The sequence below is a fragment of the Diadema antillarum genome, unplaced genomic scaffold (genome assembly GCF_040938485.1).
Source record: "Diadema antillarum isolate AM-2024a unplaced genomic scaffold, OU_Dant_1.0 seq00001612_RagTag, whole genome shotgun sequence".
NCBI lineage: Eukaryota > Metazoa > Echinodermata > Echinoidea > Diadematoida > Diadematidae > Diadema > Diadema antillarum.
The window spans coordinates 264,781-277,174 of record NW_027272325.1 but is presented as its reverse complement, the minus strand read 5'-3'; the positions used below and the strand labels follow the sequence as shown (position 1 = coordinate 277,174).

The 12,394-nt window shown below is 41.7% G+C and overlaps 1 protein-coding gene across 1 annotated transcript in view; it reads right to left on the bottom strand.

Annotated features, from left to right (window-relative positions):
- The window catches only part of LOC139711114 (uncharacterized), a 52,135-nt gene that overhangs the window by 1,172 nt on the left and 38,569 nt on the right, over nucleotides 1-12,394 (bottom strand). The window contains exons 7-16 of the mRNA XM_071623030.1: nucleotides 12,166-12,320; nucleotides 10,074-10,226; nucleotides 9,439-9,546; nucleotides 7,224-7,391; nucleotides 5,052-5,263; nucleotides 4,374-4,482; nucleotides 3,236-4,115; nucleotides 2,366-2,613; nucleotides 1,202-1,289; nucleotides 395-683 (exon numbers count right to left, since the gene is read on the bottom strand). Coding sequence (XP_071479131.1) covers nucleotides 395-683; nucleotides 1,202-1,289; nucleotides 2,366-2,613; nucleotides 3,236-4,115; nucleotides 4,374-4,482; nucleotides 5,052-5,263; nucleotides 7,224-7,391; nucleotides 9,439-9,546; nucleotides 10,074-10,226; nucleotides 12,166-12,320 — 2,410 coding nt within the window. The remainder of the gene's footprint in view (nucleotides 1-394; nucleotides 684-1,201; nucleotides 1,290-2,365; nucleotides 2,614-3,235; nucleotides 4,116-4,373; nucleotides 4,483-5,051; nucleotides 5,264-7,223; nucleotides 7,392-9,438; nucleotides 9,547-10,073; nucleotides 10,227-12,165; nucleotides 12,321-12,394) is intronic.

Genomic DNA, 12,394 nt, shown 5'->3' with positions numbered 1-12,394 from the left:
TTGGTCATCACTGCCTTTCAGACTTGACCCCATCTTAATGATGCAATATCTTCATGAGGCCCTTTTGCACAAACTGATTGTGATGAGAGCATGGAGAAGTAATGAATGGGGTTAGCATTTCATCACAAATGTATACCTAAAGAAATAAAGTTGAAGTGAGAAAAAAAAACCTGTCAGAAAGTCATCTTATTTGCTATATGTCTTCCACATCAACAGGCTAATTTTCACAGCAGCGGAAAGAACTATTCTCGTGTAACTTCAACCTCTCCTACTCCTCCTCCCCATCCCCCTCCTCCTCCCCCTCCCTCCCCCCCACCATTCTCCTCCTTCTCCTCCTCTTCCTCTTCTTCCTCCTCTTTCCCATCCTCTTCCTCCTCTTCCTCCTGCTCCTCACCTGGTCAGCTTCTTGATCTTCTGTGGATTTGCACACTGGGGGACAAAAGGTCGAGCGAGGCTACGCGTCGATGCAGACAGCTCGTGGCTTAGGTACGCAATGTCCTTGAGTTGATTGACCTCCAGCCTCAGCGACTCGATCTCCCGAATGAGGGCGTTCTGCGACCTCAGCTCTGAGGAAAGGTGAGCCACGCTGCGTGCCAGGGTGACCACATGGGACTCCACCCTGGAGAAGCGCTTGTTGACCGTCTTGATGTCGCGCTCTCTTTGTTTGGAGGAGGCTTTGGAATCTAGGTAGAGAATGCAAAAATAAGTTTTACATGGATGCATCTAGATACACATATATGCAATTTTGCTGTCAACAATTGGAGAAAAGTTATGTAAAACTGAAAAGAAACAGAGTAACTAATTATTTAATTGAAAAAGTAACCTGGCATTGACAAAATGTGAGGGGAAAAAATCATATGAGAATACAAAGTGCACTGAAGTATAAAAAAACACTGCATCAAATTCTCTTCATCAAAAATACACTCATCAAACATTACAATACAAAATCAAATCATTATGAATTCACACAGCAATTAAAAGCCAAGATTGGCAATTTGTGCTCTTTTAGCTACTGGACATTAATACAGACACCAATGAAAATTTGTGCTGTGGCATACGAACCTTTATAATAGATTTGCACCCAAGGAGAGATCTCGCATAATTCGACTGAAACAGCGCCTTATCAGGAGTGCATGAATCTCAGTCATATTCCATCATATATTATGAGACAAAAACAAAATACAGCAAGTGAGTGACTCACGTCTTGGTTTGCTGAGGGCACCGGTTGGGACTGCGACCTTGGGGATATGTCTGGGGCTCTCCTTTGCCACTTTGTTCGATCCAATCACCTGTGAGAAGGAATATTTAAGAACAGCAACAGGTGGTGATACGGTCGTGAGGTGATCTGCATGAAGATGCAAATCAAGTAAATAATTGCTGGGACCAAACAGCAAGGTGTATGATATATCTAAAGGTCACCAGAATTTGCCGCTTTTGAAAGCAATTGTCATCCAAACTGGCTCCCCAACTCTGAATGTGTCCATCTGACTTGCTGATGCCTAACTTTCGCCATGGCAGCTGATAAATTTTCATTTCCCTGTGCCTCTTACAGAGGAAAAGCCACACATGAGAAATTTCAGTTTTTATTTGCGGGCAAACTGTGGTAAAAGTAATGATATACACACACAATAACACATTACATCTATTCACCACAAGTATCAATAAACATTTCCCCAAATTAAGACATGAAAACATTGGCACAGAAATCAAGACACCACATTTCACAAATAAACAAAGTAGGGTATTGGTGGATATCAGAAATTGCCCTAACATATGAAAACTGCAAGAGCTGAAAACACTTGTTCAACTACATTTGCAATGTAATGGAAATCTAAAATATTTCTCAACACTCTGTTCAACCACCGGATTTGCATACATTGTTTGCACCACTACCATTCTGCCCATAGCATGACAATTTTGAAGCCTAAGAAAAAGAGAGATGCAACATACATTCACTTTGCATTCTCTTAGGATATCCTCCTCAGTACATCGCTACCAGTGAGATATAAAAAATGAAGAGAAGATAAATTTTGCTTGAATAGATAAAAAGAATTGCTTAAGTCTGTAACTAGCAATATAACAACCTCATGGCAATTTGCTGAGCATGCATATTCATCTGGATTCAGAGTCAGTTGTTCATAAGCTATTGAAAAGGCTAAGCACGCATCAAAAAAAAACAACAAAAAAAAAACAACCTGTCACAAGTCATCAGTTTGGTGCCTTTTTATAGCATGTGTGGTGAGCCCTCAAAATCAGAATCTTTTCATGAGCATCTAGTGAATGGATGAACTTGTTGCTGGAATGGACACACACTGGGCAAACAAATGGCACATGAAGTCAAGACCCTTCAAGGACTGGGGCTAACCTGTAGGATATCCTTGTACATGTTCTCCAGTGCCATCAGCTGACCCCGGATGGCATCCACGTTCTGGGAGTCCCTCCCACCTGTCGTCGACGGCGACCGTGACCTCGACCGCGTCCCTCTGGGCGACTCCTCGTCCCGCTCGTCGTCAGCGGCAACTGCATCGCGGGGCGTGCGGTCATCTGCCACTGCCTCACTGTCTGATGCCTCTGTCTGTTCCTCTAGTTGTTTCAGTGGAAGGGATGGTAAAGCTGTAGGAACAAATATAAATCAGAAATCATTTCCCTTTTCCTCTGTGTTATTCTCATTTGATGGCATGAAGAACAGGGGTTTTTAAGTGGATGTTATCCACACAGGGTCAGTTTTTCTCATTATAAAGCTCCAGAGAAGGTACACATTAGTGACAGCCACTTGGTATCATCCTCCATTTGTGCAGCCAACCCAATCATCTCAACACTAGACATGTGTCACAAGAAGTTCATGTGTTGTACATACCCCCATGGAATGTTATTCTGAAGCCCTTCATAATTATTAAGCCTCAACAGAATACATTTATCAGTATATATGAATGTCTTGAACAAAGCCTGCTCATTATTGCATGATATGTTGATTAATCTATTCATCTAATGATGATTGATCCCCAAAATTGCAATGTTACAATTACCAACAAATATTATCATTTCCATCCCATAGTCTTAAATTGTCTATGACGCTGGAGCACTATAAGCTCAATGCCACGATTTGAAATGATCTGCACTCATCACTTGAGACTTTCATGCAAAAAGCCATTAGAGGACGGTATTAGAAATTGGAGAGGATATTGAGCCTCTTCAAAATGAGGGCTCCAATTACTATCCCTGGACCCTGTCATACCTCTGTCTCTGCTAGCCCCACTTGACCTCCTGCTCTCCTTGCCCGACACGCTGCTCGCCCTGCTGCTATTCCTGGATCCATGCTTCATCTTCCGCCGCCCCTTGCCACCACTTTTCCTGAGAGGTGAGCGGGAGTCACCCAGCTTGTAGTTGGCACTGTGGCTGCGATTGACCTGACCCTTGCGAGGCTTCCCCAGCAAGTCTCCCCTGTTCCTCTGGCTGCCGAGAGGTGACATGTGGTTATTGGTGACCCAGATGCTGGAGGATCTGTTCTTCTTGAGCACAATGGGGGACTCGGGTGGGGTCTCCGGAGGGGTGATGTCTGGCGAGAGAGGAGGGAGGGGCGGCGTGTGGGAACGGGACGAACTCTCACTGTAGGGCAAATTGTAGTCGTATTCATCCGGATATCGGGGCTGTCCCAGCTGCAACGCAAAGAGAGATTTCTCGCTGGGTGTGCTGGCGGGCGGCATCATTTGATACAGGGGGTTGTTGGAGGCACGGATCGGCACAAAGGCAGTGTTCTGACCGGGCCGGCCGTGAAACTGTGGCCGCGATCTCGTCGGATCGTCCAGCGGCTGCGGGAGACTCTGTGACATGAAGGCCTGGGACCTGTCCCCCGGACTGCCGTACTCTTCGTGAAACCCGGCGTCGGGAGCGAACTGGACGCGCGGCTGCTGGGGGAAGTAGCGCTGGAAGCCCTGTGTGCGAGGCATGGTCTTGGGGGAGCTGTGTCCTCGCGACTCGTACCCGCTCGTCGGCGGGCTCTGGCCCTGCATCTGGATTTTCCTGTACATGGGTGGTGAGTGTCGCTGAATGTGGTCCTGGTACGTGGGCAGGTGGCGCTCTCTCTGTCCATCTGCTGCAGACCGGTATGGAGGAGACTGAAGAAAGCAATGAGAACAAAAATATGCAAGAAGACATTCTACTCAGAAAGGCTCCTGTACCAAGGTAGGGGAAAATTTGATACTCTGAAGACATCTATGAGGTCAGAGCTTGATATTAAGTTTGATATTGTTCAAACATCCTCATCATGGGACTCATCACAAAGCACAGTGAAAACTGAAAACTGAAAAGAGGAATTATAGTATAATAATATAATATGTTTCACAGATTGTTGCTTATTTGCATTTCCCACTCACCCATGTGTGTGAAAGATTTGCCTGGGAGCCGGTTGGCTCTTCACCATAGACGACCCCTGACATGTTGCCATAGCTCTCTGGCAGCTTCTTGCTGATTGGTTGAGGTCTTCTGCTGGAACCAAAACAAATCATAAATTAAAAAGTCACTTAAAAGGATCTCTACCATCATATAGAGCTCAACTCAAATAAAAATAAAAACAAGAAGCAGTCAAAGTTTACCAACATATCGATCTAATCAAATGAAGAAGAAGAAAAAAAAAGAAAGCATACAAAAAAGTTCTAAAGTTTATGAAACATTACACACATCAAGAAACACCATGAAAATTAAAACCGACTGACAAATTGCAATTCAATGTAGATAAATCAGTTACAATAAAATCAACTGTCAATCAGATGAAATTTTAAAAAAAGATGACACAAGAATATCTAATTTGAATAAACCAAAATAATCATTTCCTACAATTTTTCACTGAGTGTGTAGGAGCTAGAAGAAAGTAATACAAGTCTTAATTACAGTCATATCCATCAATATCATGAAAAAAACAAAGAATCAAAGAAACAAATAAATGAAATATCGTAGATTAAGCCTGGAATATCTGCTCAATTAGATAACTGCAGTGGAAAAATTTTATTTGAATTTGCAGCTGGAACAATACAAATGTGGAATGTTTTTCATACTCGTTTGTGAAGCTGGGCATGTCTTGCGTAGTCTGAGTTGTGACCAGAGCGGGACCCATGTGGTGCGAGGACGGACCGTGAAAGAACGGGGCAGGACGGTTCATGATGGACGAAGGGGCGGAGCTGCCAGGAGGGGGTGTGGTCTCGGTGGGCGGTCTGTCCAACAGAGCCTGGGCGCGAGGACCCTCTTTCTTCTCCGCTGTATTGGACGGCTGGAAGAGAAGGTAGAATGATTCTTGATAATGATTATAAAAATAACAATACAGGATACTTATAATGCATCAATTCCACATGACTAATGTGCTCAAGGCGCAGTGAAAAAAAGTGAATTACATGTATGAAATAGAAAAAATATTACACACACATGTATATGAAAGTAAATGGAACAATAACAATGAAAAATAAGAAATACATATGTAATTAATTCTACTGGAAAGCAGTTCTAAACAAATCGAGTCTTGAGGGCAACTTTAAAGCAATCAACACTTGATACGGAACGGATAGATTCCACAGGTAAGGTCCAGCATGTGCAAATGATTGACCCCACCTCCCCCCCCCCCTTCGTTTCTTCGTTTTTTGGAACATGCAATCTACAATCGGATGATCTTAAACATCTGGGAGGATTATGAAGCGATGTCATGTGATGTGTGCCCTCACCCATGTCTAGAGCTCCATGCTTCATTGCATGCGTGAGTGCTGTGGTGCATGTTTGCAACCCATAAATCTGCATCATCCGAGTCTGTTTTTTGGTGCTTCATTGCACATGGGAGTATATTTGCGCACAAGAAACTACAGTAAGACCTTGTAAGGTGCACTCATGTGGAGCACATACCACTTTATGACAGTGCCAAACATGATAATAAATAAAAGTTACTATCCAAACTGTTTTTATCAGTTAGATTCTCCTTCTCTCTCTCTCCCTTTACTCTCTATTTTTCTTTCTCTCTCTGTAACTCACAACTACAGCACGTAGAGCTGAGCATGACCTTTGCTTGACCTTACCAGTTGATGACAGACAACCAACAGGCATAATGAATTGCACAACATGCGCAATGTGCTTCATGTATCAAAATTATCTGTGACCCGTGTTAAGTAAGGTGTTTATGTTCTCAGCATTCCTTACTGCCTGCGTTAGGCAGCTTGTAAATTTCACTTGATTTATTCCAGGTATTTTTCACTTTTCCTGAGTGAATTCTGCACTTTTTCCTGCATATGTTTGCATATCAGTCATAAGATGTCTGTGCATGTGCATGTGTATGTATACGTCACTATTTGTCTTTCGGTATTTGTTTGAGTCTATGTCTAGGATACTAAAGTGCAGGTTTACACATGTGTGTTTGCTTGTAATTGTCGGCACCTGTGAGTATTTTTTTCACGAGTGTTTAGTGTACGTCATCCCCACACAGGTGTATCTTCCTTGGTGTATGTGTCTGCACCTGTGAGTGTTTTTTTATCAGTGTTTGGAGTACATTATCATTTCAAATGTGTATATCTTCCTTTTGTATCTGTATATGAGTCTATGACTCTGCTTATGTCTGCCCCTGTGAGTGTTTTTCATAAGTGTTTGGTGTATGTTATCTTTGGCCCATGTGTATCACCCTCGGCATATTTGTACATGTGTCTGGTTCTGTGTCTTCCCATCAGTGTTTGGTGTAGGTTATCCCTGCATGTGTGTATCTTTCTCAGTGTATCTATGTCATATGTCTCTGACTCTGCTCGTGCCTCCAGTGTTTGTGACCCTCTAGAGGAATGAGATACCAAGGAGCTCACCACATATCCCGAGATGTATCTGTCCCAGTCCTTGGGGTAGTCAAACTTGTCCAGGTCCTTCAGGCTATGTTGGATGACTCAGACAAGTTTAACTGAATTATACTCTGTCTGTGACTGTGTCTATGCTATGTGTCTCTGACTCTGTTCGTATCTGCCTCAGTGTTTGCAACATTCTACAGAAATGAGACATCAAGGAGCTCACCACATATCCCGAGATGTATCTGCCCCAGTCCTTGGGGTAGTCAAACTTGTCTGGGTCCTTTAGGCTATGTTGGATGACTCAGACAAGTTTAACTGAATTTTAATCTGTGACTGTGTATCTATACAATGTATCTCTGACTCTGTTCATGTCTGCCTCAGTTTTTGCAACATTCTAGAGAAATGAGACACCAAGGAGCTCACCACGTATCCCGAGATGTATCTGTCCCAGTCCTTGGGGTAGTCAAACTTGTCCGGGTCCTCCAGCATGGCCTGTAGGTTGGCCTCCTCCTCTCCGTTCTCGTCCTCATCCGTCACGTCGCGGAAGTTCGGTGGAGGCAGCTCCAGCAGCTCTCCGTCGTCGAATTTCGTCTGTTGGATGGAAAAAAAATTAGGATTGATAACTTATCCACTCGAGTACCAAATGAGTCCATGACAAGTACTACGTGTACAACTGTTTTCAATATGCCAGTTTTTAATGTTCATAATTCAAACACATTCTAAAGGATGGGTATTTTGATTTTTTTATACCTATTTATTTAAGCAATTTCATGACAAACGTAATATACAAATACATTTTTCTTCTGTACAAATCATAGGATATTTGAAGAAGAATTGAAAAACTTGATGAATACAAAATATTAACAAATCACACGGTACATTAATGATAAAGAAAAATAATGTAAAGGTACAATCTAAGGGGAGCAATTGCAGAAAAAGGCTGTATCCTATAAGCTTGCGCTTGAGAGCGTATTACTGTGACACCAAAGGTGTACCACATTAATCAGTACAAATGAATAACAACTTTCCTTCAAAGTCTTTATGATGCATGACTCACCTGCTAAAGGAATTAACATGTTTATTTCTCAACAGTACAAACAAACTTTTTTTTTAAGCAACTGTAAAAACAACAGCTAGAGAACTCTGAATATACAATTGACAGCTGGGTGAGTGTGTATAAACAAGGATCACAAATTTGTCTGGATACTAAGCAATTTCTCTTTTTACCGGACCTCTTTTTTGAATCCCGCTTATTCATGCCAATGCTATTGCACAATGCATTCCTTGCATGACTGGGCAGTTAGTCCCATAAACTTTTGTTGATGTTAAGTAGATTTTATCGGCCCAACAAAGGACTGATCCTCCGGCTGCGGATGGGATTTGATAATGATATCTAATGCCACAGCTCTGAACACAGGGCCAGAGGTTGGCGCAGGTGTTAAGAGAGTTTACGCAGGGGTCGCAATGTGAAAATTCTATCATAACATGACGAGCTGAATTAAAGCTAAGCACACCTAGAATGAATGTAGAAATCTCTTTGTCAGTAAAATCTTTGAAGGTTCCCATGGTTGTAGAACATTGAGCGGAAGAAGGCTTCACAGTGCACCACATATTCTTTCTGGGGTATGTATGTGGCCTTGAGAAGGGCCTACCCATTTCTTGAAAACGGCAAGAACATGCCTGACAAATGTCAGGAGTGGGTTGGTCCTTTTCAGAGCCACATACATATCTGTCAAAGAATACATGGTGCACTGTGAAGCCTTCTACCACTTAATCTTTGTTTATTATTCACATCATTTTGATTCTACATATGCACAAAGTATTCTTTACCGTGTGAACACTGGATGAAGCTGTTTATTCATCTTTTTTTTTTCTCTCTCTCTCTCTTTAGGAAGTGAATTTTAGTAGTAAAAGTCTATGTATCAAGCATTTTTCAGCACACCACAGTGAACAGAAAGCACTCCTGTTTGCTTGTTTTTCTTTTGCTTTTATCAAACATAGATACTAATGAAGTATTTAAACACTTAGGAGTGAGCAACTAAAGGACCGATGGCTGTAGGTCCCCTCTGCAGGACTTGGCAATAAGGATAATATGCTTTGCCTAAGGGTACACCTGCTGCTGCTGCTGCTGCTGCTGCTACCAGGGGACTTGAACCATTGACCTAACATTTGAGAGCCCTTGGTCTTAACCACTGAGCCACAACGGCTCCTCCCATTATCAAATCAACTTCCAAATGATACACACCAGTACATTAACAAACAATGCCATATGGCTGCTACAAAGTGCATGTGAGAGTTGTACAAAAATAGTGTGTAAAGGACCTGGAACAATGAAAGTTGAATGCAGGAGGTCCCTTTTTTATGATCACCCTTGAACACACAACATTGGGAACAGCAACTGAGGTCATATCAATTGTAAGGCAGTACGGGGCACTGCCATATCAAAACCTTTCTCACCCATAGGCTTGTGTAATACAGCGAGACACTCGCAATGGTGAGAATGCATCTCAGGGACTCTAAATCACATGATCACATCAAAATGGTTGACACAGAAGGGTAGATTTATTACTTGTGGTCGGTTTGTTTGTTAGTGTGTCACGTGTGTGTGTGTGTGAAAGGATCAGGGGGCAAAGCCTACCTCTTGGTGTCCGTTCACCAGGCCGCCCGGTGTGGGGGAGTCAAGGAGACTCTGAAGCTTTTCCTCCACCGTCATCGACAGAGTGTCCCTCAGTGGAGATTTGGAATTCTGGAATGATAACACAAAAAATTAAATTGAAGTAAAGCAAAGGGGAATGGGTACCTCAATCAATAGACTCTAGGAACATATATGTTGGCCCTTAGAATTGGTTGAGCATTATAAGGTACAGAGCTAAACACGTGCAGTATTAAGATTGATATGCACTCATAAGAAAACAAAATATCTAAATACAGGACACCACCACAAATTGAGATACAGCACTGTACCACCTACCCCCCACCCAAAAGGAAGCATATCAAAGCTAACATATGTAAATTATGATATAGTCTTCACAGTACGTCTTCATCATCATCATCATTCTTAATATTCTCTTCTGAATGTACCAAGCAACAACATCTCATCTTTGCATGCATGGCTTACTTTAACTTATTGATGTCTTCATGTTCCTAAGAGCCCTTGTCACACCCGAGAGATGAGAGACATGTCTACCAAATTGCATCTATCTAATATCTTGGTGTGAAATGGGCCAAAGAGATGGGGGTTTGACTGGCGGTCAGGACATAGAGCACACTTACAGCTAGAGGGTTGCCGTTCCCCCAGGCATCTCCCGTGGCCCTGACAGGCTGGGGGCGAATGGCCCCACGTGGGCTCTTTTCCTTTGATTGCTGCGTCCGCCGCACATCCACACCATGTTGCAGCACACCCTTTGACCCCATTTCTGTCATGCTCTGCCAATGGAAACAAAAATTGAATAAATGATTTGTAAAAAGGCGAGTTTAAGGCACTTCTAGTCTAGTCAGAAGCCCTACATATTCAATATTAGACTAGAGGAATTCTTCTTCTTTTTTTTTCAAGATACATGTATGATAAACATGAATGCATGTGTTAAAAAAACAAAAACATTGATTTATGGTACAAATAAAGAAAAAGAAAAATTGTGCAATCATACTTTGTTACTTAGTCACATTACACACTGAAACATGTACATGTATTGTTTGGAAACAGAGAAATAAAAGCAAACCTAATAATCTAACAAAATATGGCACATACATGCCACATACTTCTCAACTGATCATGACTGAAAACTGACTGTTTGCATTGCACTACATGCTGAAGTGATTTTGTACTCTGCCTGACACATGTACTTCTTCACCCACTCAACTTCAACTATCAAATAGGACAGCCAATATCACTTTGACAGCAAAGAGGTATGTGTTTTAAATATTGCCCAACTTGACTGGACAAGCCTACCAGCATTCATATATCTCTGCAAATGTGTCCTTTCAGAGATTATTAGATCAGTAAAATTTTGTGCAAGACTACATAGATTTTTAATGCATATTACATCAATGCTACAAAATTGAATTGAACTAAGTACAAAGTGGCACTTAAGTTGACTGTTAGTTGACTGACTGACAAACAACACCATATCTAATGTGTTTGAAAAGAACAAAAACAATACCGCAAACCAATAAAAGGAAGAAATTCATCTTGTTTTATACTATGGCATATTGCACACTTGATCGCGCAGAAAGATTTACGACAATGAACTCTATAACCCTTCAAGTACATACATTGTACTACTTCAACTCTACAAAAGAACTTCTTGAAGGGGAAGTGAAAATTTTGATTGCAATGCAATGTACACCGAAGCAAGAAATGAGCTCTCCTCATAGGACTTTGCACCGGCAAGCTAAAACTGTCAACAAAGGCGACAACGTTCATATCATGGGGAATATTTCTCCCAAAGTTTACCCTGCCAACATGAGTTATGTCTGTACAAATATGCCACCCAAACAGGTCAACTCGTCTCCTCTCTAAGAAGCCAGTCACTCTGGCTAACACTACTACCATCTTGGCACTGTCCATATTAGTTTCAATACGATCACACGACTTGACAGGTATGTACACAGACTGCCTGTCAATGCCAAACTTTCTCACTCCTTTAATTTAGGAGTTTCTTATGAAGTCACAATCACGTAAACATAGCTCCAACTTTCATTGGGGTTTTTTTCTCTCTCTCTAACATACAGTATGTTCACTTCTTGTTTGACTATGATGCTTGCAGATCGTAAAGTCATACCTGGTACTCCATAACATAGCAAAATGCCTCATCATTACACATGACTACAGGTAGGTGAGGTTCAATGAAAGGTAACTGTGCTGCTACTCATGTGCATATGTGTATCCCTCTCTCCCTATAGCTGTCTTCCTTTCTATCTATATTTCCATTTATATATCTATTTATCCATTCTTTCATAAATACAAGGAATGAAAAACCACACACATATAAGTATAATACACAAAGTAAAAAAATCAAGAACGAGAAAGAAAAAAAGTTTATGAAATATAACTTTGATATACATATATATATATATTTTTTTTTTGGGGGGGGGTTCTTTTTATTTACATACACTGTACACAATTTCAAGTATACAGTGCATACTATGAAAGTGGATATGGAAGAATATGTTTCACAAGAAAGTAAGACAGTTCATCAAATCATACATAACAAGGAACACTATTTACTTACATGACACAAAGTGGATTAAGAATTGAGGGCTGCACATTCTACTAACATTAGGGTCTAGAAAAGGAGACTATCTAGGAACAAAGAAAACCTATAAAGTCACGCAAAAAGGGATACATTGAGGACGTGTGGTTTACCATGATGACTTGGTCTTTGGCTGGCTTGACCGACTGGTCATCCTCCTGGGTCAGTGCGCCCATGAGGCCTGGCAGGGAGGGCTCTGGGTGGCCATTGAGGAGGGGGTGGGGTATGGCTGACCCTTGACCCTCAATCTTACTATCCATTCCATTCACTGCAGGAAAACATCAGTTAATCCTTATCACTGTTAGGTATCTCAAATATCACTTATTCACTGTAGACCAATAC